General features: G+C 35.3%; 2 protein-coding genes across 3 annotated transcripts in view; both read right to left on the bottom strand.

Moving 5' to 3' along the window:
- The window catches only part of LOC132702341 (protein neuralized), a 75,333-nt gene extending 54,078 nt beyond the window's left edge, over positions 1-21,255 (bottom strand). The window contains exon 1 of the mRNA XM_060670922.1: positions 20,929-21,255. Coding sequence (XP_060526905.1) covers positions 20,929-20,956 — 28 coding nt within the window. The 5' untranslated portion in view covers positions 20,957-21,255. The remainder of the gene's footprint in view (positions 1-20,928) is intronic.
- A 1,434-nt stretch (positions 21,256-22,689) lies between these two features.
- Positions 22,690-24,461, bottom strand: LOC132702080 (ras suppressor protein 1). 2 transcript variants are annotated; one of them, XM_060670497.1, is made up of 8 exons: positions 24,230-24,346; positions 24,101-24,150; positions 23,929-23,979; positions 23,637-23,876; positions 23,501-23,583; positions 23,363-23,444; positions 23,145-23,310; positions 22,690-23,085 (listed from the first exon to the last, which is right to left on the bottom strand). In XM_060670497.1, the coding sequence occupies exons 3-8, from the start codon at positions 23,972-23,974 to the stop codon at positions 23,001-23,003; spliced, it is 702 nt and encodes a 233-aa protein (XP_060526480.1). In that variant the 5' UTR covers positions 23,975-23,979; positions 24,101-24,150; positions 24,230-24,346; the 3' UTR covers positions 22,690-23,000. The 2 variants fall into 2 exon arrangements, with proteins under 2 accessions (XP_060526480.1, XP_060526479.1); XM_060670496.1 differs by lacking the exon at positions 24,101-24,150 and having other exon boundaries at positions 24,230-24,461.
- Between the last annotated feature and the right edge of the window lie 268 nt (positions 24,462-24,729).

Below are 24,729 nucleotides of genomic sequence, written 5' to 3'. Positions count from 1 at the left end.
CAAAAAATTAACAGAGAATTCTTTAAACAGTGCGTAAAGCAAGAATACAAATAATAAATTTATAAAAAGAATAAATAGAAAAAATGGTACATAATTGTACATTGTAGAGTACCTATATTTAATTTACATTCAAGTGAATTCTTAACTGTTTTACAAATTTAATATATTTATTAATATTTCTTTTCTTCACGTTAGACTTTTATATTTTATTTATCACCTTACACATAAATTTACATTTTTCCAGCTTAAGCAACTTGTCTATTTTATAAATGTCCAATTCGCTATACAAATTTCCTCTATGCGTGCGGCGATCATAATTAAATAAAATTTTAAGAACTTATTTTGTAGAGTTTGTATTTTAATTTGAGTTTGTTGTTATTGGTTTTTGCTTTGTTCTGTTTTGTATTAAATTTTATTTATTTCTTCTTTTTTTTTTTTCAATGTCAATATAAAATATTTGCAGTTATTTAATTAAGCAAACTGTCAAATTTTACAAAGGTTTTAGAAATGTTACTTTATGTTTATTTTTTCAATATGGCATGGCAATCAGCATGGTTTTTATCCTTGGCGTTCTCTTGAGACTAATTTTCTTGTCTTTACCCGCCAGGACAGTACAATCCAGACTGATGCTATTTATGCTGATTTCAGTAGGACTTTGGAAAAAATAAGTCATAATATAAAGCCCGACTTTGTGAAGTCGCTGTCGGTGGTTCCCTCCCCAAACTTGAAAGGAAAGGCTAGAAATTAATTAATTTTCGATCATTTTGCACAAATTAATATTCATAAAAATTAAAAAATAAAATTGAAAAAATTGAAAGAGTATAAAATAAAATTTACAAAATAAGTTTCTTGTCACTCGTTCTATTATACTACGTAAGAAAATAAATATATTTTTTGAAATTTTGTATTCCATTGACATTCCTATTCCTTCCAATTCCTATTCGGATTTTATAAAAACCTTTTTTTTTTTAATTTCCTACTTTCTTCGTTTTTGATTTTTAATTTATCGATCTATTTTTAGAAATATTGATTTTTACTCTATTTCTGTTCACTTATAGCAAATCACGTAGCGGAGTTTTAGTTTACGGGCGAGACGGTTGTGGCGACCGACACGTGGGCAAATTTGCGGGCACGTGCGCTTGTCCAAACGCCACCCTTAAAGGAGAGGGTGGGAGCGCCATTAAAAGATTTCGCCGTGCAGAAGAATGCACTCTAAACATTGGCGTGCGTTGAGGGGAAAAACCGGAGAAGCATACCATATGTTCTTTATTTTTGGAGTATAATATACTTTATAGCTTGGGTTCTCTCTTCATTCGTTTATTTTAATATTTACTTTTATTACCTGCCGCTGTAACGAACATTCGACAATCTACCCCGCACTAATAATAGTAGGCGTGTTAAATATGGTCGCCAAATGTCGAAAACTGTTAATTACGTCGGATTCATCGTGAAATCCATTGATCGGGTCACGTAGCTTGCAGTAGAGATTATCAATGGCCGATAGCTGTTGTTTTTATTGTCCCTGGTTTACAACTTCTCCTGTTATCCGGCCGTGAGAAAATTGTGAGTTACGGTATTCTTGCCGCCGCCGCATTGGCGGTTTTTACCGTCGGTCGGTGTCCAACCAGATGTGGAATTTCAAAGAAACTCAATAACTGTTTTTGATTTAAATTAACTGCATGATTATTTAATATGAAATATTCAGAGTATTATGAAAATCAGTTTTTTTCTTTTATTTAGTGACGGGTTGTTGAACGATCGGTAGATTTTTGTAGATTTTTGCTAGGTTGACGTCACATACGTCACTCAGAGAACGTATGTGCTGTTTTGCAAAAGTAGGCTTAATTTTCAAGGAATAAGCTGATATTTTGCACGCAGCCCTGATTTAGCAAAAGTCAAAGTCAAAAGTGTTTCGGAAATCTGTCACTAGAGTGCAGTTTACCGAGATTTTTTTTTTATTTTCCCTGTATTTTATTTATTTAGACTAATATTGCAAAATAGAACAGATTGCCTTAAGCAGAATCACAAATCATCAAAAATTGTTACTCTGGTTTTAAGTCCATAACTGTCAACGTTTAGCCACAAACCGATTTTTATTCTCGACTCGAATTTTACCTGTAAATGTGATTTTACCTAACAGGACTTAATTAAATTTGAAAAAGTCAGAAACTGCTACTGTTATGGCCCAACAGGAATGTTCATTGTGCATCTTTGTTACTGAACAGCAAATGGAAATGCAGATTAAGCACGATGGCTTTATATCGGGGCTTATCCCAATAGAAACCTTCCATCTGCTAAGACATTCATCAACATACACAGAAGACTTGGTGAATGAGGAAAAAGGTATGAAAGACCCGCTGCAGAAGAATACTGCAAAATGTGGAGGCTAACCCGTCAACGAGTATGAGAAAACTTGCTGCTCAGAAAACAATTGCTTGCTCTACAGTGTGGGAAGTTTTGCATGAGTAATTTTATGCAATCAAATTTTAGGAAAAATTAAAAATTACCCGCAATTCTTAAATGTCTGGCTGCATTCAGTCGTGAAGGCATCGCAAATTTTTGAAATAAGCATCACTGGAACATTGAAAACCCACATTCCAAAATTTAAAGAAAACATCAGCCACGGTTTTCTTTAAATGTAACGGCAAGGATAATAGGAAATAATCTTATACGCCCTCATTTCTCTAACGGATCATTTAATGGGGAAACGTATTTGCAATTTCACCAAGAGGAACTACCACCTTTGTTGGAAACAAAACATGTGGTAATTGCAAGATCTCGATCCACTCCTTTTTACATTGGCTCTACGAAGGTATTTAAATCAGGCATTAGAATGCACAGGTCGGGGCGGACCCCTAGCTTGGCCGCCTCGCTCACTAGGGCCTTAATCCGATGGATTTTTTATAACATCTACGACAAAAAATAATGAACGGTTGCGAAATCATTAAAAATGGGCTAGCACTATTTCTTCGTGTTTGACAGCATTTTTAAAAATGTATTAGAAAATGTTTAGAAATGAACGCTGGACATTTTGAAAATGAATTGTAATTAGCATTGTATACTTTTTAATTCCCAATAATAATTTTTTATTTTCGAAAATGTTAAATTGTTATTTAAATTAAACATGTTTTGGCATTGCTGATACCATTTTTTTACAATTTTAATTTGTAAAATACTGTTTTTTTAGTGCACCTGCAGGTTAAGCATTAGACTGCATTTGCACTTTTGCACTTTTCCGTAACAGAAAGCGAATCGACTCAAAACAAGAGTAACTATTTTTGAGGATTTGATTCTGGTTAAGGCAATCTGTCCTATATTGCAATATCGGCCTAAATAAAAAAAAATACAGGGAAAATTTAAAAAATGTTCTAGGTAAAGTGCCCTCTAGTGACAGATTTCTGAAACACTTTTATTTTGTAACGATGACTTTTACTAAATCAGGGCTGCATGTAAAATACCAGCTTACTCCGTTGAGCATTAACCTCACTGTTGTTTCATGATTTAGTACCACTATTTTACCACGTTGAATTTTTCCTCCAAGTTTCCGAATTCAATTTCCGAACACCCTGTATATATCACTCGTTTATTAAACATTAAACATGGAGTTTATTAAGCTTGCTGCATAATATACTATTAACCGTAGATAAGAAATGATTAGCTTTTGTAAGCTCTCTGTGCTATTCATGTATGTTATTTTGAGTTTTCTTGCGAAATTTAGGCATGCACCAAAAATATGATCATCGAAAACTCAACGGACATTCATGGGCCTCCTCCCAATTTCTAATTTGACGAAAGTTACCTTATTGCCAACAGGATGATTGGCGAAACGTCAGCAATTTCGACTCAGCGAAAACCGACGCAGAAGTCTTGTAAAAAGTATTACCTTATTGCATTTTTTCTACTAAATAAAATAAAAGGAAAATATATCGGGATCCATCTCTTTTTAGAAAAACGTATTTAAAAAAATCTCTGCGTTATTATAATAAGATATATTTTATAAAATTTTATGTATTTTATTAATCAGCTAGTGCGCTGCAGGTCTCGATGCTTACTCGCTCTTAGAAAAATGTTTTACAATTGTTTATTTGGCAAATTGGCCGGTCGTATCAAACCCATTCGCCCAGGTCAAGTTTCAAAACATCTGGATTCAAATTCATTGTTCTTGTTGCGTTTAATTACCCATTTGAGTCTCATCGGACGTCCCGCTCCAATTCGTGTTCATCGTTGTGCAATGGGCAGCCAAAAACAACGGCAAATGTTGGGAAATTTCAGTGGCGTAGAATTACAAACGCGGAAGAGCGCTGGATTGGAAAATTCTCCACGCACGAACCGAAGAAAAATGAAAACTGTGTAGCAACCATCAATCCGGGAATTATCCCACCGATTTTTGTTTAAAATTAAATATTTTTTCACAATAACAAAGCACAGAGGACAATTAAACCAAACTAGGTTGACAAAGGCAGCTTTCCAAAAGATAATATTATATTTGATTAAAAAAGATGAGCCCAATTGTATGTAGAAAATTATGGTAGTCATTTGATATCTTGATATTTATAAAAAACGTCAACACAGATTAAATAAATTTACATAGAATTTTTTTTGAGTAATGTCAAACAAAGCATTTATTTCTCAAACTCTTGCAATTTTATTTGCTGCTGTGTTGGTTATTTTTTTATAAGCTGCTAACGAAACTCCCAAAGAATTAGTTTCAATTTGTTTAGAAGAAACAAACAACAAAGTACCAAAAAAAAGGAGAATTTTTTAATTTAGAAACTTCTGCTGATCATAAATTTACTATCACTTTGTCTAAAAGGGCTCCCTAGTATTTGCATTTTCTCGCATGTACAAATTAACCGCGAAATCATGACAGGTAAGAGATGACACTTCAATGAATAAAGTAAAATAAGGAAAACACGAAATCCAAATCAAAGTGAGAGCTGAAATAGGTCTAATTGTAGATATAACCTTTTTCAAAAACCCCTACCATCCACAAACGTTAGTCCATAGTGCAAAGATAACTGTATTGTCGCAATTTGACAGTTTTGACAAAGCCAACTTTACACAAGATAAGTTTTGATATTAAAATATTATAGAAGACACCCTAAACTTGAATTATATTTGATATTTATAAAAAACGTCAAACAGGCTAAATAAATTTACATAGAAGACTGTAAAATAATACTGGGCAGTATTGTGAAACAAAGTATTGATATCTCAAAGTCTCGTAATTTGATTTCAAAAAATTAGTTTCAATTTGTTTATTAGAAAAAACTATCACACCAAAGTACCAAAATAAAAGCTGAATTTTCTAATTTAGAAGTTCCTTCTGATCATAAATTTAGCCTTGCTTTGTTGCAATATGTTTACGGTTTTCATTGATTTATGTAAAAGGACTGTTTACATTTTTTCGCACGTACTTTCACAAATTTACCGCGAAATCATAGGAAGTAAGAGATGACACTTCAAAGAATAAAGTAAAATAAAAAAAAGGAAATCCAAAGAGAAATGAGAGCCGAAATCGCTGTAATTGTAAATATGCCAAACCCAGGTTTTGGAAACACTAATGATGACAATATATCTTTTTCAAAAAGCCCCAAAAGAGTGCAGACATTGATTAATTTGGAAAATTTAAGCAATATTCAGAAGAAACAAGAAAATTTCGTCTATGGAGTAGAGATAATTAAAAACTATATTGTGGCAATTGGGCAGGTATCTGAGGAAGCACGCCATAAAGATCTAATGGAAATGTAAAGAATCCTTTCCTCCTAATATTTTGAAATTAAGCTATGGCTGGAACTTCCAGTATTTTTTCTAATCACGAAGATCCTTTTTTAGAGAGCGAAGGACATTAAGATTCATTTTTCACTTATTATCAACGGGAAATATTCAAGTCGAATAGCAAATAAATTTTAACCCACTTATAATCTCTAATTTGGTTTTTAAATTTAGCTCCGTCCTTTTGTGTATGTTCTCGTGTGAAATTAGATAAAAATAAAATGTTATACATTAATAAATGATTTCGATTTTGTGCAAGAACATAATATTAAGTGTATAAAACTGAGTCAGTCAAGCTCTGAAGAAGCCAACAGGATGATTGGCGAAACGTCAGCAAGTTCGACTCAGCAAAAACCGACGCAGGAGGAATCCAGAAGTTTTGTAAAAATCATTACAGTAGCCTGTGGAAGTTTCTTTGAATAATTAAAAATGATTGGAGATCGGAAGAATAATTTTTATTTTAAGAGGAATCAGTGGCGTACCATCAATGTCTGCCAAAGCAGACATGTGAAATTTTGTACGCCCGCCGGTGTATTTAAAAAAAATGCGGTAAACAATTTGAACTGAGGTGAAACTAAACATTCGGGGTGGAAAAATAGTTGAAATGTGTTCGGATGTGGCTGGAGTTGGACAGTCAGCAATATACCGACTTGTGCACGTGAATAAATTCGTTCACCAAAGTGAAGCACAAAAAAAAAGAAACTAATAGAAGAATAATAGAACATTAGAAGAATAATACACTCGAACTGAGGTGGCTTTTACTTGATGAAAATCCATTTATCAAAATAAATAAGAACTAAAAGTTCAGATTTTCACGAAATTATATATTATGACATGACAATTGTTTCGACAACACCGTGTCTTTATCAAATGTGATTTGATATTTGATAAAGAGACGGTGTTGTCGAAACAATTGTCATGTCATAATATATAATTTCGTGAAAATCTGAGCTTTTAGTTCTTATTTATTTTGGTAAACTATTTACTAAATAATGCCCCTAAAGTGGTATTACACATACTAATTTTATTTTTAATAACTTTACCAACCTGTATTTCAAAAGTTAAGACGTTTAAGACATATAATAACATTTGACGGGTCAAATGAATAGTTTCTAGAAAAAAAATATGGTAACGTGAAAAATTTGCAGTGGACCGATTTCTATGCACGCAAGTTTAGTTCATTGGTATATTTTTTCTTGTTGCTAACTAACGAAAACGGCATTTTCACGGTTTTCTTCTCTGTAAAATTTGTGATAGTACGCTCGGCGTCGTACCTTCTTGCCGGGCAGATGCATTAAACCGGAAATAAAATAATGCGAGGGATGAGAGAACGAGATCGAACTTCCTGTCTGAAACGCGATATCATTGTCATATGGGGGGCGGCGGTTGAGATATTGCACGGATGGTGGGAGAGCGAAGAGGCGGTTGAACATGTTTAATCAGTTTAACGTACCCCAAAGTTGGGGTTGGGGTTGACAAGGGGGTGTCGAGACAACGACGTCAGAGTCACGGCAGCCTCCACATGGCGCGTCATGACATATTTCGACGTAAAGTTTTAATTTTTAAGGCTAACTTTATATCACTTGAACATATTTGCCAGGGAAACAGAACATTCGTACGGAGGCAGCTGCGCGAAATTTTTGGGACAAAACGAAACGAAATCGCCACATTGCAGATAACCCTTGCACTTTCTCTTTGAAATCGAAAACCGCCCCTTCTAGGGTCGATCGAAGTCCAGGTGATAAAATTAAAAATGGGTGTGCAGAAATCATAAAAGCATCGAGAAAAACAGTGTCTTTGCAGCGGCATTGAAAAGGGGTTGCGGTAGACAGAGATGGATTCGATTCGAATATTCAAATAATTACAACAAAAGTGTGTACAAAGTGTAAGCGTAAAGTAAACAGACAAAGAAAGACAACGAAGTCTGGTCTGGTTCTACAGTCTTTTTACAAAACACCGAAAGTAAAAATATAAAAATAATAAGCAACTGGAACTTGTAAAAATTATCAAAGCATCTTGGCTTTTGATCGTAGTAAAAATTTACTTGATCCCGACCTGGAGTCGGTGACGAACGAGGGTGTATCGATGTGTGCGCTTATACCGTGGGGTGAGTGCCCTAATGTTCCAGGTGATTTTCTTTCGAAAGTCGCCGGGGTACATCTTGTCGATAGACTGAAATTGTTTCAGATCGGCACCCTCGTCTAGAAATAATGCAAATATCGAGGGGGCCGCGACAAAAGCGGTCGCGTCGGAATTATTGGGGGTACCATGGGTCAAATTTTCAGGGGGCAGACCCACAACGGTAGCGTTTATTTATTCGGGATGACGAACAGATGATACCTACCTACCATAATCTTTTAACATAAAACGTAATAGCAAAATATTCGATCGGTTTAATTAAAACGCGTATATACATGGCACTTGGTCTACTCATTAACATATTAATTATACGTAAATCTCAGGAGATTTTTAATAATTATTTTTTTATTACTTCCGGAAAAAAACTAGATACAAAATAAAAAAAAACGGACCTGCATCACTTTCTGTATGTAAACTTATGCCAAAAATTCTTTTCATATGCGAAACGTTAATGAAAATAACAAAAATATTAGAAAAATTTGCGAACTAATTAATTGCGCTACAAATGAAATAAAACCCGACTTTATGAAAATATATCGTGTAATACGTGATAAAAAAGAAGTCGCTAATATCTTTAATGAATATCTTATGAACAAATTATAAAAAAGGGTTGCTAAAATAAAGTTGCCCGTCTGTCCTGTAATAATAAAACAAAAAATGTATAATAGAACACATAAATCAATTGTGCTTCAGTAACGAATGAAATTACTACAAAAATCTTATGTACTGTTGCTCTTATATGTCATACAATTTGAATATTTGAATCTGGCAATGTACAGTCAGTCATCAGTTTAAAACACTTCATGTAAATCAGGATATAGATCGAATTCCAGTAATTAAATTTAAACAAAATAATTGGAATGTGTTTCCATAAGCGTCTCTTTAATTTTCTTAGTAGTTATGAGCTACTATACAGTCATCAACGTGGTTTTACTCAGAGTTTGAGTACTGGTGGATGCTGTGAACGGTGGAGCTCACTAAAAAAATTACTAACCGTTTAGCCGATGGTAATAAGTGTATCCTTCTCGAACTACAAAAAGCGTTCGATATACAGTGTCATACGTCATACGCTTCCATTATACATATAAAAAATAATATATCACAATACTCTGAGTACAGAAACGGTCAATATGATTTTAGGGTCAGTTCAAATTTGATGAAGTCTAGGCATAGGCTGGCTAAAGAAGCTAATAGTTACATAGTTAAACTCTATAATAAACTTCCCACTGAGGTTAAAAAATACAATAAGGTAATGCCTTTAAAAGTGTACTTAAAAATAATTTAGCAAAAAATGCTTTTTATACTATAGATGAATATCTAAATTGCAACGCTTCCGAGCTTATGCTTTAGTTATCTATTTAATTTTAACACATTTTATATGAGATTATGCTATACTTCGTTAAAAGTCAATGCAAATAAAAAATTGTCTTGTCTTGTCAACTAGTTGATATACTGTTGGCGACTTGTTTGCAAATTATTTATCTGACAGACCACAATTTGCGAAAATAGGACGCTTTTTGAATGACGAAAGCTTTGTCAAGATAGACAGACCGCAGGACTCTGCGCTAGAAAAATTTAGACATAGGAGGCAGAGTCATGTATTATGTGGACGACACGGTCGTTGACGTTGATGATTGTTTTTGGAAAAGAGTGCAGGTGACAATGGAAATAGTTCAAAATATTAAAAAAAAATTGTGTAAATTATACCTTATTTGGGGTGACACATACAGATTTTTTTAAGCCTAGATGTTTAGCTCAAAAAAGGTGTAATATTGTCAGTATTGCAATATTAATAATAATAATAATAATAATAACACTAATTCACACATTCGTTGTTTGATCCTAGAGTTGTCTGACGTTTCGGCAGAATTTCATCTGGCCTCTTCGAAGGCTGAGCGTCCATGTCATTGGTACGTGTAACCACTTAAACTTAGAGTATTTGTCAAGTATTAGACAACCTACACATTCGCTTACTTTGAAAAATGAATAAATGAATTACAAAGTTACATGTTTTGCAGTTTAAAACTTGAACAAATACGTTTTTTTTGCGGTCAAGATGTTATTGCATAGTACGATTTTTTCATTGTGATTGTCTTCTTAAGGCATAAATAAATAGCATATTTTTTAAAATTTGCAACAAGACGCGACATGCGATATGCCTAATAACTTCTGAAGCATATTTGATTAGTTTACAAAGTAGTGGAAATAATAAATTGTGACATTTTTTTTTCTATAATTTTTTCAAAGCATTCTACTTCCGGCTTATTGATCGAAGCCCCGCTTTTTACTTCTTCATGGATGGTGGCTGCCTTTAACCCATATTATCCCAAGCATACAAAAAAATAAAAAAAATACTTTTTGCTCTGAACATATTTATTTTGTTGCTTTGATACATTACATGTGTCAAAAAAAATAAAAACTCGCAACATACAAAAAACTACTGGTGCGTAAACGAACCAACATAGAATTTATACATAAATATACAAAAGAAAGTTCAAATTCGACAGAAAACAACTAAAAGCTTTCCAAATAGAACCTGATTTGATACAAAAAAACGCATAACATTTTATGGTGCGGGAGCGCACCACTAGTACCACCTGGTTTTATTTTTGATGATATTTTACAAAGCATGAAGTAAGTAAATGCACATTATACTTATTACAAACGTAAGTTGTGTGGCTGTGGCAGATTCTACATCTCCTTCGGGCTTGATTAGCATGAACAATCGTGAGGTGACCTTGATTATCATAACGCACTTCATCTATAGCAGGTGCAAGATTTCTTTGAGTAATTGTTTCATCAATTTTTAAAAGTCGCAAAGCAATGTAAGATTTAAAATCAAATCAGTCACTTCGTCATCAAAAAATATAAAAAATATTTCAAGCGGAGTTGATACAGAAAGCCAATTTTTGAGTTCCTCACATGATCAAAATTCATCGGATATAGGTGTGTGAGTGTACTCAATCTGACCTTTCGTCCATTTGACAGTAGAAGCAAGCCTGTCGTTTGCAGAAAGCATACGTCCTTCTTTTGAATTCCAGGGTTTCATCCCTTCAGGTTCAGTAGTTGATGAATTACAGGACTGTTGAAGGACAGCTGTATTATTCGGTGTATGTAACTCGAATGTTCCAACTATATCATTTGGTTCCCCAAACTCTTGTAGATTTATGTTATCGTTCATCGTCATCTTCTTCGTCAGTCAAGGTATCCACGTCGGGTGGAATATAGACCGCGTCAATATCTTCTCTAAATGTTTTTTTACGTTATTTTTAGCATAAATTTACAAGAAATGGAATGCTACAATACATAAGAATACGTAAATCCAAATAACACTTACGACCTTCATTGTTGTTGTCCTCATCCATCACGATCTCCTCCAAAGCCGCCTCTAATTCCTTTTGAGTCAAATACCTCGGAAATGCCATATTTTACGAACTGTAACGTTCCCTGCACAAACTAATACTAAAAAACACGCTAATTGTTGGATGTTTATTCTACATGCGCTGACTTGTCTAGACTTGCACTAAGAAAGCTTTGTTTCACAGATAAAACCAGTGGTGCATTCACGCACCAGTAAGTATTTTCAAAAAATAAAGCATAATCAATATAGTATTTCCAATATATGTTTTCTGCGATGTAATCTACATGCTATAGACTTAAAAATGGCAATACAAATTTTTTTTTTTTTACTATTTTGGATTTACTTGAAAATGAGATACAAATTTATGTACCGCTTTTGTTAACTTTTGAAGTCACATATAAGATCTTTCCGTTACACATAAATTAGCGATTTCTGCGGTTCTATGCCCTTAGTAGTGATAATAATAAAATTTCTAAATGGATGTGCAAAAATATTTTCTGGATGTGACAAAAAAATCATATTATAGGTGGGCATTAACGCACCACTGGGACAAAATGGGTTAATGTCCGCACATTTGTATTTATAAATATATGCGAAGCTTATATTTAATATAAGCTGAAAAACGGAAATGGTCCGCCAAGCTCAATATACATGTTAATATGAAAAAAAAAATGGGCAAGTTGGGAACCAAGTAAAAAAAACAAATCCGAGAGATACTCATAGCGATAATTATAGATAAATCGTTTCCACTTAAAAGGAACCAGGACTATCAACCGCGAGCCTATAATTTAAGTATCAGCCTCGTCCGTCTTCCTTTCCATACCGCCCAAAAAGCCAAAAATTCTCACGCCAAGTACCGGGGGTCCCATTTTGCTGTATTTCTCTTAACAGTTATTGTTTAACGTATTGTAACTTTTTTATAATTACATTTGTCCTTGCAAAAAAAAAATAAATTCCAATTTCAACTGCCAGCTTTTTACACGAGCTGAATTGCTGAAATCCACGACTCGATTTGTTGCCCAAAGAATTGAACGTTTTCCCGTGTTCGCGTGAGAACAGTTTTTTTTCCCTCAGATTACGTGTGTGCGGTCGTTAAAATCAACGAGAGGACGCTTTGTTTGTGCCGGGCTGGTGTACTGCCGAGGCATCCGACTTGAGAGATTCGCCGCCGCGTTCAACTTTGACCCCGAAACGTGCTTAGAAAGCAACGCTTGATTTTTTCGACGCCTCTTTCTCATAGCCGCGCGCGCAGAACGGTCTGCCCGCACCGCGGTTGTCGGTGGGTCGCAAACCGACCGCACCAATTGAAAAAACTCAGAAAATTGTCGTCTAAAACTAACCAAAACGTTCCAAAAACATACATTTAAATATTACAATTTGTTTATAATTTAAAATTCGACGAAAATTAAATCTGATCCGCCCCCCTCGAGCTAAGAAGAGGGATTTGTCGAATCGTCAAATAATTAGCGACTTGAATGGCGGCTTGCTCGTTTATCGAGAAATTAATTGAATTCTAAAATGCGGAATTTTTACGCCGAAGCATATGTTCGAACAGATGTTGGGCCTATTGTTCAGTTTATTTGATGTAAAACTTTATAGCCTTTTAAACCGTTGAAAGCGTTTTTCTTCAAGTTGAGCAGAACGAACAGGCAAAAGTATGTATTCGATTAATCGTCAACTCTGAGAAATAACCAAATAGAAACATTATTCTGTCAAGACCGTCCCGACTGTTAATTAGTTTTCCTCGCACACCATATTATTATCATCATCGAAGGTTTTCTAAATTCTGTTTTTATTTAACGCAATGTTGATCAACACAATTTGCTTTTTAAAAACGTTTAGGTTTGGCTGTTTATTGCGTCATCCTCAGTAGATGAAAGTGTTAGATTTCTTTCGACAATAAAAATTGCGTATCCTTAAAACTTTATGAGACATATCGTGTGTCTTTTAAAAATTCGATAATAAATATTGGTGTCTTTAATACTAAATGATATGGATATATACAGTAAAGCTTGGTTATAACGTACCAGCAGGGAACTTAATAATAGGTATGTTATATCAAAAGTTCGGTAGAAAAGAATTTTTATTAAATCTCAAACACACTACATATTATAAACAAAATCTTAAACGATATGATAAAAGATTTATTTTGTTGAAAACACATAATTTTAAAATATATAAATATAACATATAAAATGTATTTTGTAAAAAAGTCTGTTATTCGAGTTTGCTTTTGACGATGTATAAGAATAATTTACTGTAAATACGTCTCGATTTCCAGCGATGCGCTTAAAATATGATATTCTGTATTATTTCTGCTTTGTAAAAATCGTTTTAAATTTTTGATCCCTGTTAAGGCACCATCAAAAGTTGGACATGTCTCTTCCGGCACTTCTTCTTTGTCTTCTTCATCTTCATCACTACTTTTCAGCTTATTTTTCCAAGAAACTTCCACAGGCTACTAATACTTCTACTAATCTTCCTCATCGAACTCATAAAGAGAGATCAAAACATGTTTCAAACAATTCTTAACGCTTTTTATTGCAGCTGGACATAAGATATCGTCGATAATGGACTTTTAAAGTATGAATAACTCTCCTCTGTTTGCTGCATTATCATCTGTCAATGTCTTAAAGGTTTTAAAACACCTGGATTTACTCTGTATAAAACTTTTTGTTGAAACGAACTTGCTGACCCAACTGGAACTAATATTGAACTTATTTCAAACTACGTAACCAACCGGAGTCCCAAGAAAATCCGGGAACATGAAACAATTTTGCAAATTCAAAAAGTATTACCAAAACTAAACCTCTGAAGTAATGCTTCATCGATGTTTTCTGGGCGAATCTGAGAAGCCTTTTTCTTTGTTTCGAAAATCCACAGGGTTGAAAAATTTTATTTTTGTTTTTCAGTATTGTGCACACTGCGCTCGTATAAAAATTTTATATCTCGGTAACGGTTGGTTCTCCGTTCCCGTCCGTCTTTTGGTTTTTTTTTTGAATAACTTTCGAACCGTTGGAGCTACAAAATTGAAATTTGATTCCTTTTCAATCCTCCACGGGGACATAGGCGTATAAGAAATGATCCTGATCCGATGGCGGTATCCGTCTTTTTTTCGCGATTTTCGAATGTTTTTTGGACCTTGCTATGAAACACGATAAGTGTGCGAAATTTGAAGCAATCGACTTCATATTTGGCACATATATGCAGTTTCAACCCGTGACGGAACGTATTGAAAATGGGGGGGGGGCTGGACGGTCGGGAAGTATTCTATAAAAAAAAAATCGCGAGTCCAAAAAACATCATTTTTCAAAAACTGTTTACCAGGCCAAAAAAATTCTTGAACTAGAAGAAGCAGGAGATACCTCACAATGGGGGGGGGGGGAGGGGCTGGAGGGTCGGGAAGTATTCTAAAAAGATAAAAAATCGCGCGTACAAAAAACATCATTTTTCAAAAACTATTTACAAGGCCAAAAAAATTGTTGAACCAGAAGAAGCAGAAGATACGGCTCTATAAACTTTTATTCTTAACAATTTCTCAAAAATACACAGGGTGCGCAGCAATTGAAAATTGGTTATAACTAAAAGATTATGATTCAGATCTTACTTTCTTTTATATTGCGATATAGCATAGCATAGACAGCAAAAACTTTTGTATTTAAGATTTTCACCTATTATACGGGGTGTTCAAAATATTCCGTGCTAAATGAGAGATGTGTTAACTGTCCTCAAATTGCAGATATCAACTTCAAATTTAGCAGAGAAGTAAAAGTCCGTGTCCACATTTAAACGGTAGAAATTGGCCGCAATCAAATTTTACCAAGTATTTTTTAAAACCGTTTGAAATTTTCTTTTTGGTAATTTTAGCTTCCAGAAAAATATGTTTTCCCGCATAACCGTTCATCCGATTGGCAAAATTTTTAACCGGCAGACGCAGAAGATCCAGTGCAATAACATTTATTTCGGGCATTTTTTCGATTATATACAGGGTTTTCAAATTATAGCCAAAAATCTAAAAGACCTAGAAAATTGTTGTTTTACAGGGTAAATTATTAGCCGCAACTCAAAAATCGTAAAAATATGGCTAATTGATTCAAAACGGTGTCATAGGTCGCATCAAGAGCTACAATTTTTGTATTTGCGGTTTTCGTCTATCACATCCGCTGCCCGGGATATTTGAAAAAATCCATATTGAAATCGTTATTTCGGGGGCTGTCAAAACGCGATGACGTCATCGATTATTACGGCGCACTACATAGTTTCAGAAAAAAATTATTTTCTCGAAAACCATTTACTATTTTCAAAAAATTCTTGAATTATGACGCGTGGGAAACCCAGTGCTATAACCTTATCATTGTTTCACCTTCAAATGTCCTAAGACGCTTGCGATTAGTATTGTTCTTGGATAAATAAAATCCCTTTATGATTATTATTATTATTAATTAAGGTATCAACTAGAACCAGCAGTCTTGCAAGCGACAGACTGCTCGTAGATAAATTTAATTATCACCTAGTGTTGGCCGACCCCTAAAAATGTTGTTTCTCTTCGTAGTATAACGAATAGGACATCTTTAACATGAAAGAAAAATTATAGGCAAAAATCTAAAAGACCTAGAAAATTGTTCTTTTACAGGGTAAATTATTAGCCGCAAATCAAAAATCGTAAAAAATATGGCTAATTGGTTCAAACGGTGTCATAGGCCGCATCAAGAGTTACAATTTTTGTATTTGCAGTTTTCGTCTATCACATACGCTGCTCGGGATATTTGAAAAAATCCATATTGAAATCGTTATTTCGGGCGCACTGCATGGTTTCAGAAAAACTTTATTTTCTCGAAAACCACTACTTTCAAAAAATTCTTGAACCAGGACCCGCGGAAAATCCAGGGCTATAACCTCTACTTCGAACAATGATTGTATCATATGCAGGGTGTGTCGTTTATGGGCAAAAAATCTAAAATATCCTAAAAATTTTCGTTTATGTGGATAAATTAATGGTGATAAATGAAAAACCGTAAAAGATGGGATAATTTTATTTGAACAGTATTGTAAACCGTGTCGTGAGAGAGTTTCAGGTTTCGTCAATTATAGAGGGTGCGAGATATTTGAAAAAATATCATTCGACAGCGCTATTATTTGTGCAAATTATAGTATTTACCAATGTTTGCTGTAACTTTGAAGTTCGACGAGATGTGAAGGACATTTCATAGAGGGTGCATGCACAATTAAATTACATCGATTTTGCGAAAGTTCCGTAGTGGTCCGCGGGAGCACGATAGAAAAACAATGCGTCCGTTTACCACACGAAACCGCGTAATTCTTTCCTTTTACAATAAAAAGCTGTTTCGCGCTACGTGCTACGAACTTGCCCTGGCCAGTGACGATTTTTCGTCTATTTTTTGTATTATAGACATTTTTTCGTCTGTTGTTAAAGCTCTGCGAACCATTTCAGCGGAACTAACTTGGGTCGATTAGTGGATAATATGGTCTGATCATAGATATAAGAAAGTGACCAATTGCTTTTGAACGTACAATGCAACAAGATTATTACCTAAAGTTTCGGAATTTAAATTCAGGTAAAATTGTGGTCCGTAATAGAAAATAATTTCATACCTACCTGTGTTTAATATTCTTTGGTTTGGTATACTTCTTAGCTTAAATTTATTAGTAATCATTTTTATTTCGTGTGTTGAATCGTGTGCGAATTATGCAAAATATGTGCGAGTCTAGTGTATCTCAGGAGATGCTCCCGCCAAATGTAGGAAACACTATTCTATTGAGACTAAGGAACTTATAAACAATGTTTATTTGACTCTCATTGAACGTGGTGTCAGCAAGCAAGTATCTTTAGAAGAAACGGCCACATTGACGAAAATTCCAACATTAACTGTATGGAAAATGATGAATAATCCCATTTCAGCGAGGAACAAAAGAAGCGATGCTGACATTTTCTCGAGTGTAGATGAAAGTGATCATGATACAATACGGCGTAAAATTTACCAGTTATACGAGGAACAAAGCATGCCTACATTAGATATATTAATTAGGAGGCTTAAAAAAGATGAAATCGGTGTTAAATGTGGCAGAACTACCTTATGGAAGTGTATTCAACACATGGGTTTTAGATTTAAAAAAAATGACAAAAGGCAAGTTTTAATGGAATCTTTTAGAATTCGGAAATGGCGACTGGAATATCTAGAAAAAATTAGGAGTTACAGAGAACAACAAAGGCCAATTATTTACTTGGATGAAACCTGGTTCGACACTTATGATACCCCGGAAAAGGGTTGGGTTGACTCAACTGATAAGTGTAAAACAAACGCGCCATCAAAAAGAGGTAAAAGAATAACTATTTTGCATGCTGGCTCTAAAGATGGTTGGATTCCAAATGGACTTTCTCTGTCAGCGAAAAATATTAAAAATTCTTCTCTGGATTACCATGACGACACCACCGCTGATTTATTTGAAAGTTGGTTTAAAAACAAACTAGTTCCAAACATTCCTCCTAATAGCGTCATTGTAATGGACAATGCAAGTTATCACAGTAGACAGTTGACTAAAACCCCTTCCTCATGTGATATAAAAGCAATAATCCAAAACTGCATGTATAATAACGAACATTGATTTTCACGAAGATTATACCAAAAAGCAATTAATTGAGGTTCTACCAAACTTGAACCTACAAAAGGAATACGTCTGTGATAATTATGCAAAAAAAACTAGGGCATACAGTTTTAAGGCCACCTTACCACTGTATATTTAATCCCATTGAACATGTTTGGCACCAACTGAAATCTGCCATTCGTCGTAACAATGTTTTTCCCCGTGTTAACTTCAATGTCCTCAAACTTATAGAAACCGAAGTTTTTAACATCTCTCCACAAAGTTGGGCAAAATCTGTTAAAAAAGCAGAACAATCGTATATCCACATTGCAAATAATATAGAACAAATAATAATTAGATAGTGATACTGCTACATTATGTGAAAAAATTTAAGTAATTTAAGCAGGTAATAAAAATAATTAGATAGTGATACTGATATATTATGAGAATAAATTGAAGTAATTTAAGTAATTAATAAATAATTATTGTTTAGTATCTTTCCTCATAAAACCCCAAATAATTAAATTCTAAGCAAAGTATGGACCTGTTCGGCCATATTTCATTCTTATAGCTTGCCCGGGTCTTTCCTTAATTCGTATCAGTTAGTCACTTTCTTATATCTATGAACAGACTTTACCTATACCGATATTTAAAGTACGTTATTATAATGCCATTTTCGACGGTTGGGACTCGGAAATTTTGTACTTTGTATCAGAAGTACGTAATAACTGAGTACGTCATAAAAACTGTGTTGCTATTGAATGCTTCAGAAGGATTGTCGGGACTTTTCACATGGTACGTTGGTTCGTAATAAGCGGGTAAGTTATGAGTGAGTTTTACTGTAATTGTTTGCCGTTTTTATTTTTATTTATTTATTATATTTATTTTTTATTTGAAATTGTACAGAATCATTTGAAGACGACATTAGATAACGTTTCTCGTATCTGTCATAACAATAGAGAGGAAAACCACGCAATGCACTGCAATGGTATTCTCAATATAAAATTTTCTTAGATTCAAGTTATGAATATCTGTACGACAAGTGATTTTGTTAAAAATATATTCAAGAGACTTATACTTAATTAATTTAAAATAGAATGTAGCACGGTGTAACCTAAACCTATTGCACGTGTTAAGCCGACCCGAAACAAGTATGGAGAAATATCATCCTGTCGGCGAACTCCAACAAGTCGCAAACATGAATTTTGTATTTTCTGGATACGATATTGGTCAGCAAAGTTCAGGTAGGTTGCGTACACACGACAGCAATGGTTGAACTGCGACAGAACAATAATAATTGGTATTAAATATATATGACCGTATATTAACTTTAGATTTGTTTGTAATGTGATCCTTGAACCGCAGCCTAGAGTCCAAGATCAATCCTAAACATTTCGATGTATCCGAGTATGGTATAGGAGTGTCATAGGAATTTTCATGATCATTTTGTTTTTGACATTATGAACGTGGGAGTCATTTCCAAAGACCAACACCGACCACTTAGTCTCTTGAACCACTTGGTGTCTTTTGAAGGAGAATTTCAAGTAAAAATCATGCGTCGCAATCGGACTCGGCAGCGGGCAACAATGTAAGTTTCTACAACCCGTGAATGGAAGGAGGTCGGCGGGTCGCGCTGGTCGACCTTTGACCCACGCCACTTAAGTCAATTGGATAATTGACGGTCTTTAAGGTGATTGTGGGGATAATTAAATGATAAGGTGCACGCCCGCGTCTCAGGAGGATGTTTTTAATCAAACGTCGTCTCCGTTGAGCGCCGAAAAAGAAACCGTTAAAATTGAGCAAAACCGTTGTATCACAAAAGAACCAGGACCACCTCCTCGTCATTTTTCCCATCGATATCCGCCCCCCGGCACTAATATGACGGCGGCGCGATATCATAATAGAACACTCGGCTCCCCTATACCAAAAACTTTATCGCGCAATATAATTTCACTTCCTTTTCCTTTCGGCTGCGACATCTTTCCCGCATGCGCGCGCTGACGCGTTACAAAACAATTAAATTAGATTCAATTAGTTAATTAAATTATATTCAATTGGTTGAAAGTAAAGGAAAAATTGTCGCGGGTCGCGAATATACTTTTTCCACCCAGTAGGTGTCGTCGCAGGCTAGGCACGTGCTACCAACGCGGTGGGCCCATTATTCGACCACATGTCTCGCCCAATTATACATAATTATCGTGTTTCGAATTAAAAGAATGGGCCAATATCGTACGAGTAGTTACAGAGCGCCCGTTCCCCTCAACTGTAATTGTAAGTGTGGGGCGCCTCCACGAGACCACATGGGCGATACTTTTCTGTGCTTCCTTTTGGTGGATAAATGTTTGGGACTGCAGCCGAAAGTTTGCGCGGAAAATTCGTTTATCCCTTCCGAAGTCCAGTAAAGTACCTTGACCCCCTTTGCCTCCCCACAAAAAACAAACCATTACAAAAAAACAAAGGCCTAAGAAAAACACAATGCCTTTTTTTGTCGTCTGGGAGTCTATTTGCTCACCGATACGTGTGTGTGCGGGTATTTGTTTGTTTTTCGGTAAAAGTCGTCGGTCTCGGAGGACCCGGTGTGTACGATCTTTCCGATTGTTCGATTGTTAAGGGCGTGCGTGCGTACGGGGGTCGAGGGAAGGGAGGCACGTGCAGCTGGCGCTTCGGACACGTGCCTATCTGCTCGCCCGGTTATCGCTCCATCGACGAATTTTTGCTTGACAGTTTACCCGATTTTCCTTCTATTTTTACGCAAGTTCACCGGATTTTGCGAAGTGTCTGTATTACATCCATTGTTATTATAAAATTCAAGATAACCAATTACCTACTATCCCTCTATTCTTACACCACTACTAGTGGATTACTAAATTCTTATAACAGAAAAGTCATTTCCCAATTCATTTAACGAGATCTGAAACAGTCCGGAATAATTACTTAATTTTATCGGCCTTGTTTTAAAAACCTTTGGCCTGTCTAATTAATGAGCCCAATCCTAACCTCAAAAATGCTCAAAGTACAGAACGGGATAATGTTATTCAAAACCAACTCACCTATAACGGCGCTAGACACCTGACCCATACTTCCAAGCAGTCAGCGGTTATCTATCACACTTTGGAGGTCGTTTAGTTACATAGTACGCTGGAGTTCACCACACGCAGTTTTTGCGGCCTTTTAAACTCCGTGAAAATTTGCATCGCCCCCGCGCGATCACTTTCACACGACGAATAGCCCAGGCATTTCGAGCAAAGCCTGGTTAATAATTAAAACTTAAAAACTTAAAAAATATTTATTTCCAACTTAAAAGTAATAAAAATGAAGTTAGCCGTGGAATTTTGACAGACTGTCACATGCGGGCTCTATTCAACATATTTGTTAACTATCGGGTACTGCTTATCGCTTTAATTGGCCATTAATCATTCTGTTGGCATTTTATTTTAAGCAATAATGGAACGAGTCTTTCATTCATTGCTTAGCAGTAACCTCCAAGTATTTTAATATGATCATTAGGCAACACACATAACGCGAGTCGATTATGGCCATCTCGTTTAAAAGAAGACACTTTTTGGTCTGTGATATTAAAGTGGTCCGGTTCTAAATAATTAGGTTGGACAACCTGTGCTTCACAATAAAATGAAAGTTTTCTTTAGGTTGGTGTTAGCGCCATTTGAATTTTTACCTAATTTGCGCTCACCCTCTTAAACTTGAGATCGAAATTAAAAGTGTTTAAGTGTTGCAATCTGAAGTGAAGAAACAGCTCAATAGTGTTACGTTTTCTTCAAGATTCAACAGGTAAGTTGTCTTTTTTTTACAAAAACTTTGAGTAAGGTGGAATTCTCAATAATACCGAAAAAAATGCACACAAAGCCTTAAAACATTTTCTATAAGTATACTCAATTGCAATTAAAAAGTGCCAATTCGCTGTCGCAGAGTAATGCAGGTTTAAAAAATACGTCCGACAGCAAAATGTTTTCGTCAGTGGTACCGCGCTGGGAGCAGTCCCTCTTCTCGGTAAGTCTAAAACACAAAATTATTGGTTACTGTGGAAAATGCTTAATTATATTTATTGTTTATACGCGGGTGATTTAGAAACATTCATCTCTGTGGTTTGCAGAGGTTTTGTGGTGTATGGGACTCCATTGCTTAATTCAGATATTATTTTAATGGCACGTTTCAATTTTACTTTATATTTCACTACTTTTTGAAAGATGTCGTTTTTTTCTGTTTTCATTTGTTGATAATTTAGTTTGAAATGGTCCAATTGACTTTCCAAACTTTTTATTTTGTTATCAGAGTTTTCTTTCATCTGCTTAAGGGTTTCCACTTGTTGTTTTAGCTCCTCAATCTGCAGTTGTCAGTAGTTTTTTTTCGGATTTCCGGGTTGTTAAGGTTAATATTACCTCATTTATATAGGATTGCTGTAACTCCAAGCATTTTTTGCTGTTCTCCAACAAATCCGAATGGTTTAAGTGAATTTGAAGTTGCAGTCGTTCCAAGTCATGCGCAAACTTATCTTTGGCGCTAGTCACCGTCCTGATTAAGTCTTCATTTTGCAGCCTCAGGTCCAGATTTTGCCTTTTCAGCAAGATATTTTCATTCAATATCTGTTCCTTTTTGTTTGGAATTGCTTCCAGGTTATTTTTCGGAGCTCCATTTTTCAGTGCTGGACTTTTTTTAGTCAACGACATATCGCGAATTTTGACAGGTCATTACATCTTAATAATAGTTTTGTAGTGATAGATTCCTCCAGCAATTAGATTTTAAAAATAGCAATTATATTTTTTGAGTAGGTATTAAAAAATACATCCATTAAATTTGCTTTTAATAAATTACAATACAAAAAATAATATAATTAACATACACTTCTTCACCATCTTAATACATTTAACATTTGAACTACTGTCTTTACAGAATGTAAGTAGGCACATCTTTAATAAACGTTTTTTTTTTTAATTAAAGAATTATGAATTTAGCTTTAAAATTATATAAAAATATTTTTTAAAATTTAATAGGGTTAATTGTTAACAATAAGTAACTAATAATAGAAAGTAAAAAAGATTGCACCTCTTATTAAATGGCACCAATTTTTAAGGCACATTTTGCATTTTAGGGATGTCTCTTACCCCTAACGGATTCTCGAAATCTTCTTAGCTTTGTCCACACATGGAGGTGGTATAGGTGGTTTGTTGGTCAAGTATCTGTTATAAAGACTAAAAAAAGGATTAAAATTATATCAGATCTACATTTTTTAAAACCCTTGAAAACTCACATTCGGTAAGTTTCGCTTCTTAAATAGTCCTGGAGATGGTTAATACCCAGCTGTAGCTGGTCCGCTATGGGTTGAACCCATTCATTGCCCTCAAATCTGAACGCCGCTTTATTGGAGGACATGTCCAAGTTGCCCAGCTCAGGGGGTAAAATTGTCAAACGGTTGCCTACAAAAATGGTACAGTCAATATACCTCCCACTCCCTGATCTTTCGATTACCTTGAACATGCAGTTCTCTGAGTCTGGTCAATTCGCCAATCTCTCTTGGCAATTCGACAAGGTCATTTTCTCTTAAACCTAACTGAAATATGAAAATTTAGCAGCCGTCTATGAATGTTCCTAATTTTGGTCACTTACAATTTCCAAATTTTTGAGGTTTTTTATTTCCGGCGGCAGCGTTTCGAAATCATTATCACCCAAATATAATGCTCTTAATGTTTCTAAAAAATGCTTGGTTATGCTTGGTTTTAAAAAGTATTTAAGAAAATCTCACCCATCATAAAGAAATTTCCCGGTAAAGAGTCTTCCTTGAGGTTATTGTAGGTCAGGTCCAGGATTTCTAGGACCGGAAAAGCTCCAAACCCTCTTGGAAGATTGTACAGTCGGTTGATTGATAAATTCAATATTCTCAACCTCGGCATCGACGATAAAGAAAGAGGTAGTTCTTCTATTTGATTATTGGCTAAATTGAGTATCTCCAAGTTTGTTAAATTCGCCAAGCCCGGTGGGACAGCTAAAAACATGTGGAAAATAAACCAACAATTTTATTTTTTCGCGTGATTTACTTTTCAATTTGTTGTGGCTCAACGTCAGTCTGGTAACGTAGGTCATGTTCACTGAAATTAGGAAACATATTACTAACTCTAAGCGAAAATTTTGCTAAATTTTATTTGTTGAAAAAGCGTATGCAACCAGATATACTCGTCGGGCACAGAACAAGCAATGAAAACGCTTCACCTGTACTGGGCTGCACAATGAGTTGCCTATACACCAGGATCCGCCCAAAACTTGGCGATCGACGACGATGCCAAAACCAAATTAGGTAAAAACGAGTGAGCGGCTACTAACAAAAAAAACGCGACTCACGTAATCCGGGCATTTCCTCGAACGTGGCCACGCCTTTGTCGAAGAGGTCCAGCTCGGGATTCTGGATCTCTCTCGCTTCCTCCAGGACTTTCTTCGCCTTCGACATTTTCGCGTTGTGAGGAAGACAGGAGACTGTCGGCTGGGCTTTTTCCATGGCTGCGCGCGCGATTTGAATTTTTTTAAACGCCGCGGAGGTAACACGCCCGTGTCGGCGGACTGGTTTCGATTGCAACGATGGCTGCTGGTTTTTAGAGACATTTTTCCGGCGCGGACGAAAAATGGGTCGTTTGAACGCTCGCCAAGTTTTTCGCTCGCTTTGCTTGCCCGACCGGTTCGTTTTCTTGCGAAGTTTTTACTCAGATTTACGCATTTTGTGTGAAAAATAAAATCCATTAAATCAGTCGTTAGGGGGCGGGGCGTTAGGGGAGGTAATTTTCAATAAAAAAGCCGTCTATACACTATCGGAATTCTATCGTTGGATTCTGCTTTGGATGGATGCT

The sequence above is a fragment of the Cylas formicarius genome, unplaced genomic scaffold (assembly GCF_029955315.1).
Source record: "Cylas formicarius isolate icCylForm1 unplaced genomic scaffold, icCylForm1.1 PGA_scaffold_5__7_contigs__length_24384050, whole genome shotgun sequence".
Taxonomy (NCBI): Eukaryota; Metazoa; Arthropoda; class Insecta; order Coleoptera; family Brentidae; genus Cylas; species Cylas formicarius.
This window is presented reverse-complemented; position numbering and strand designations above follow the sequence as displayed.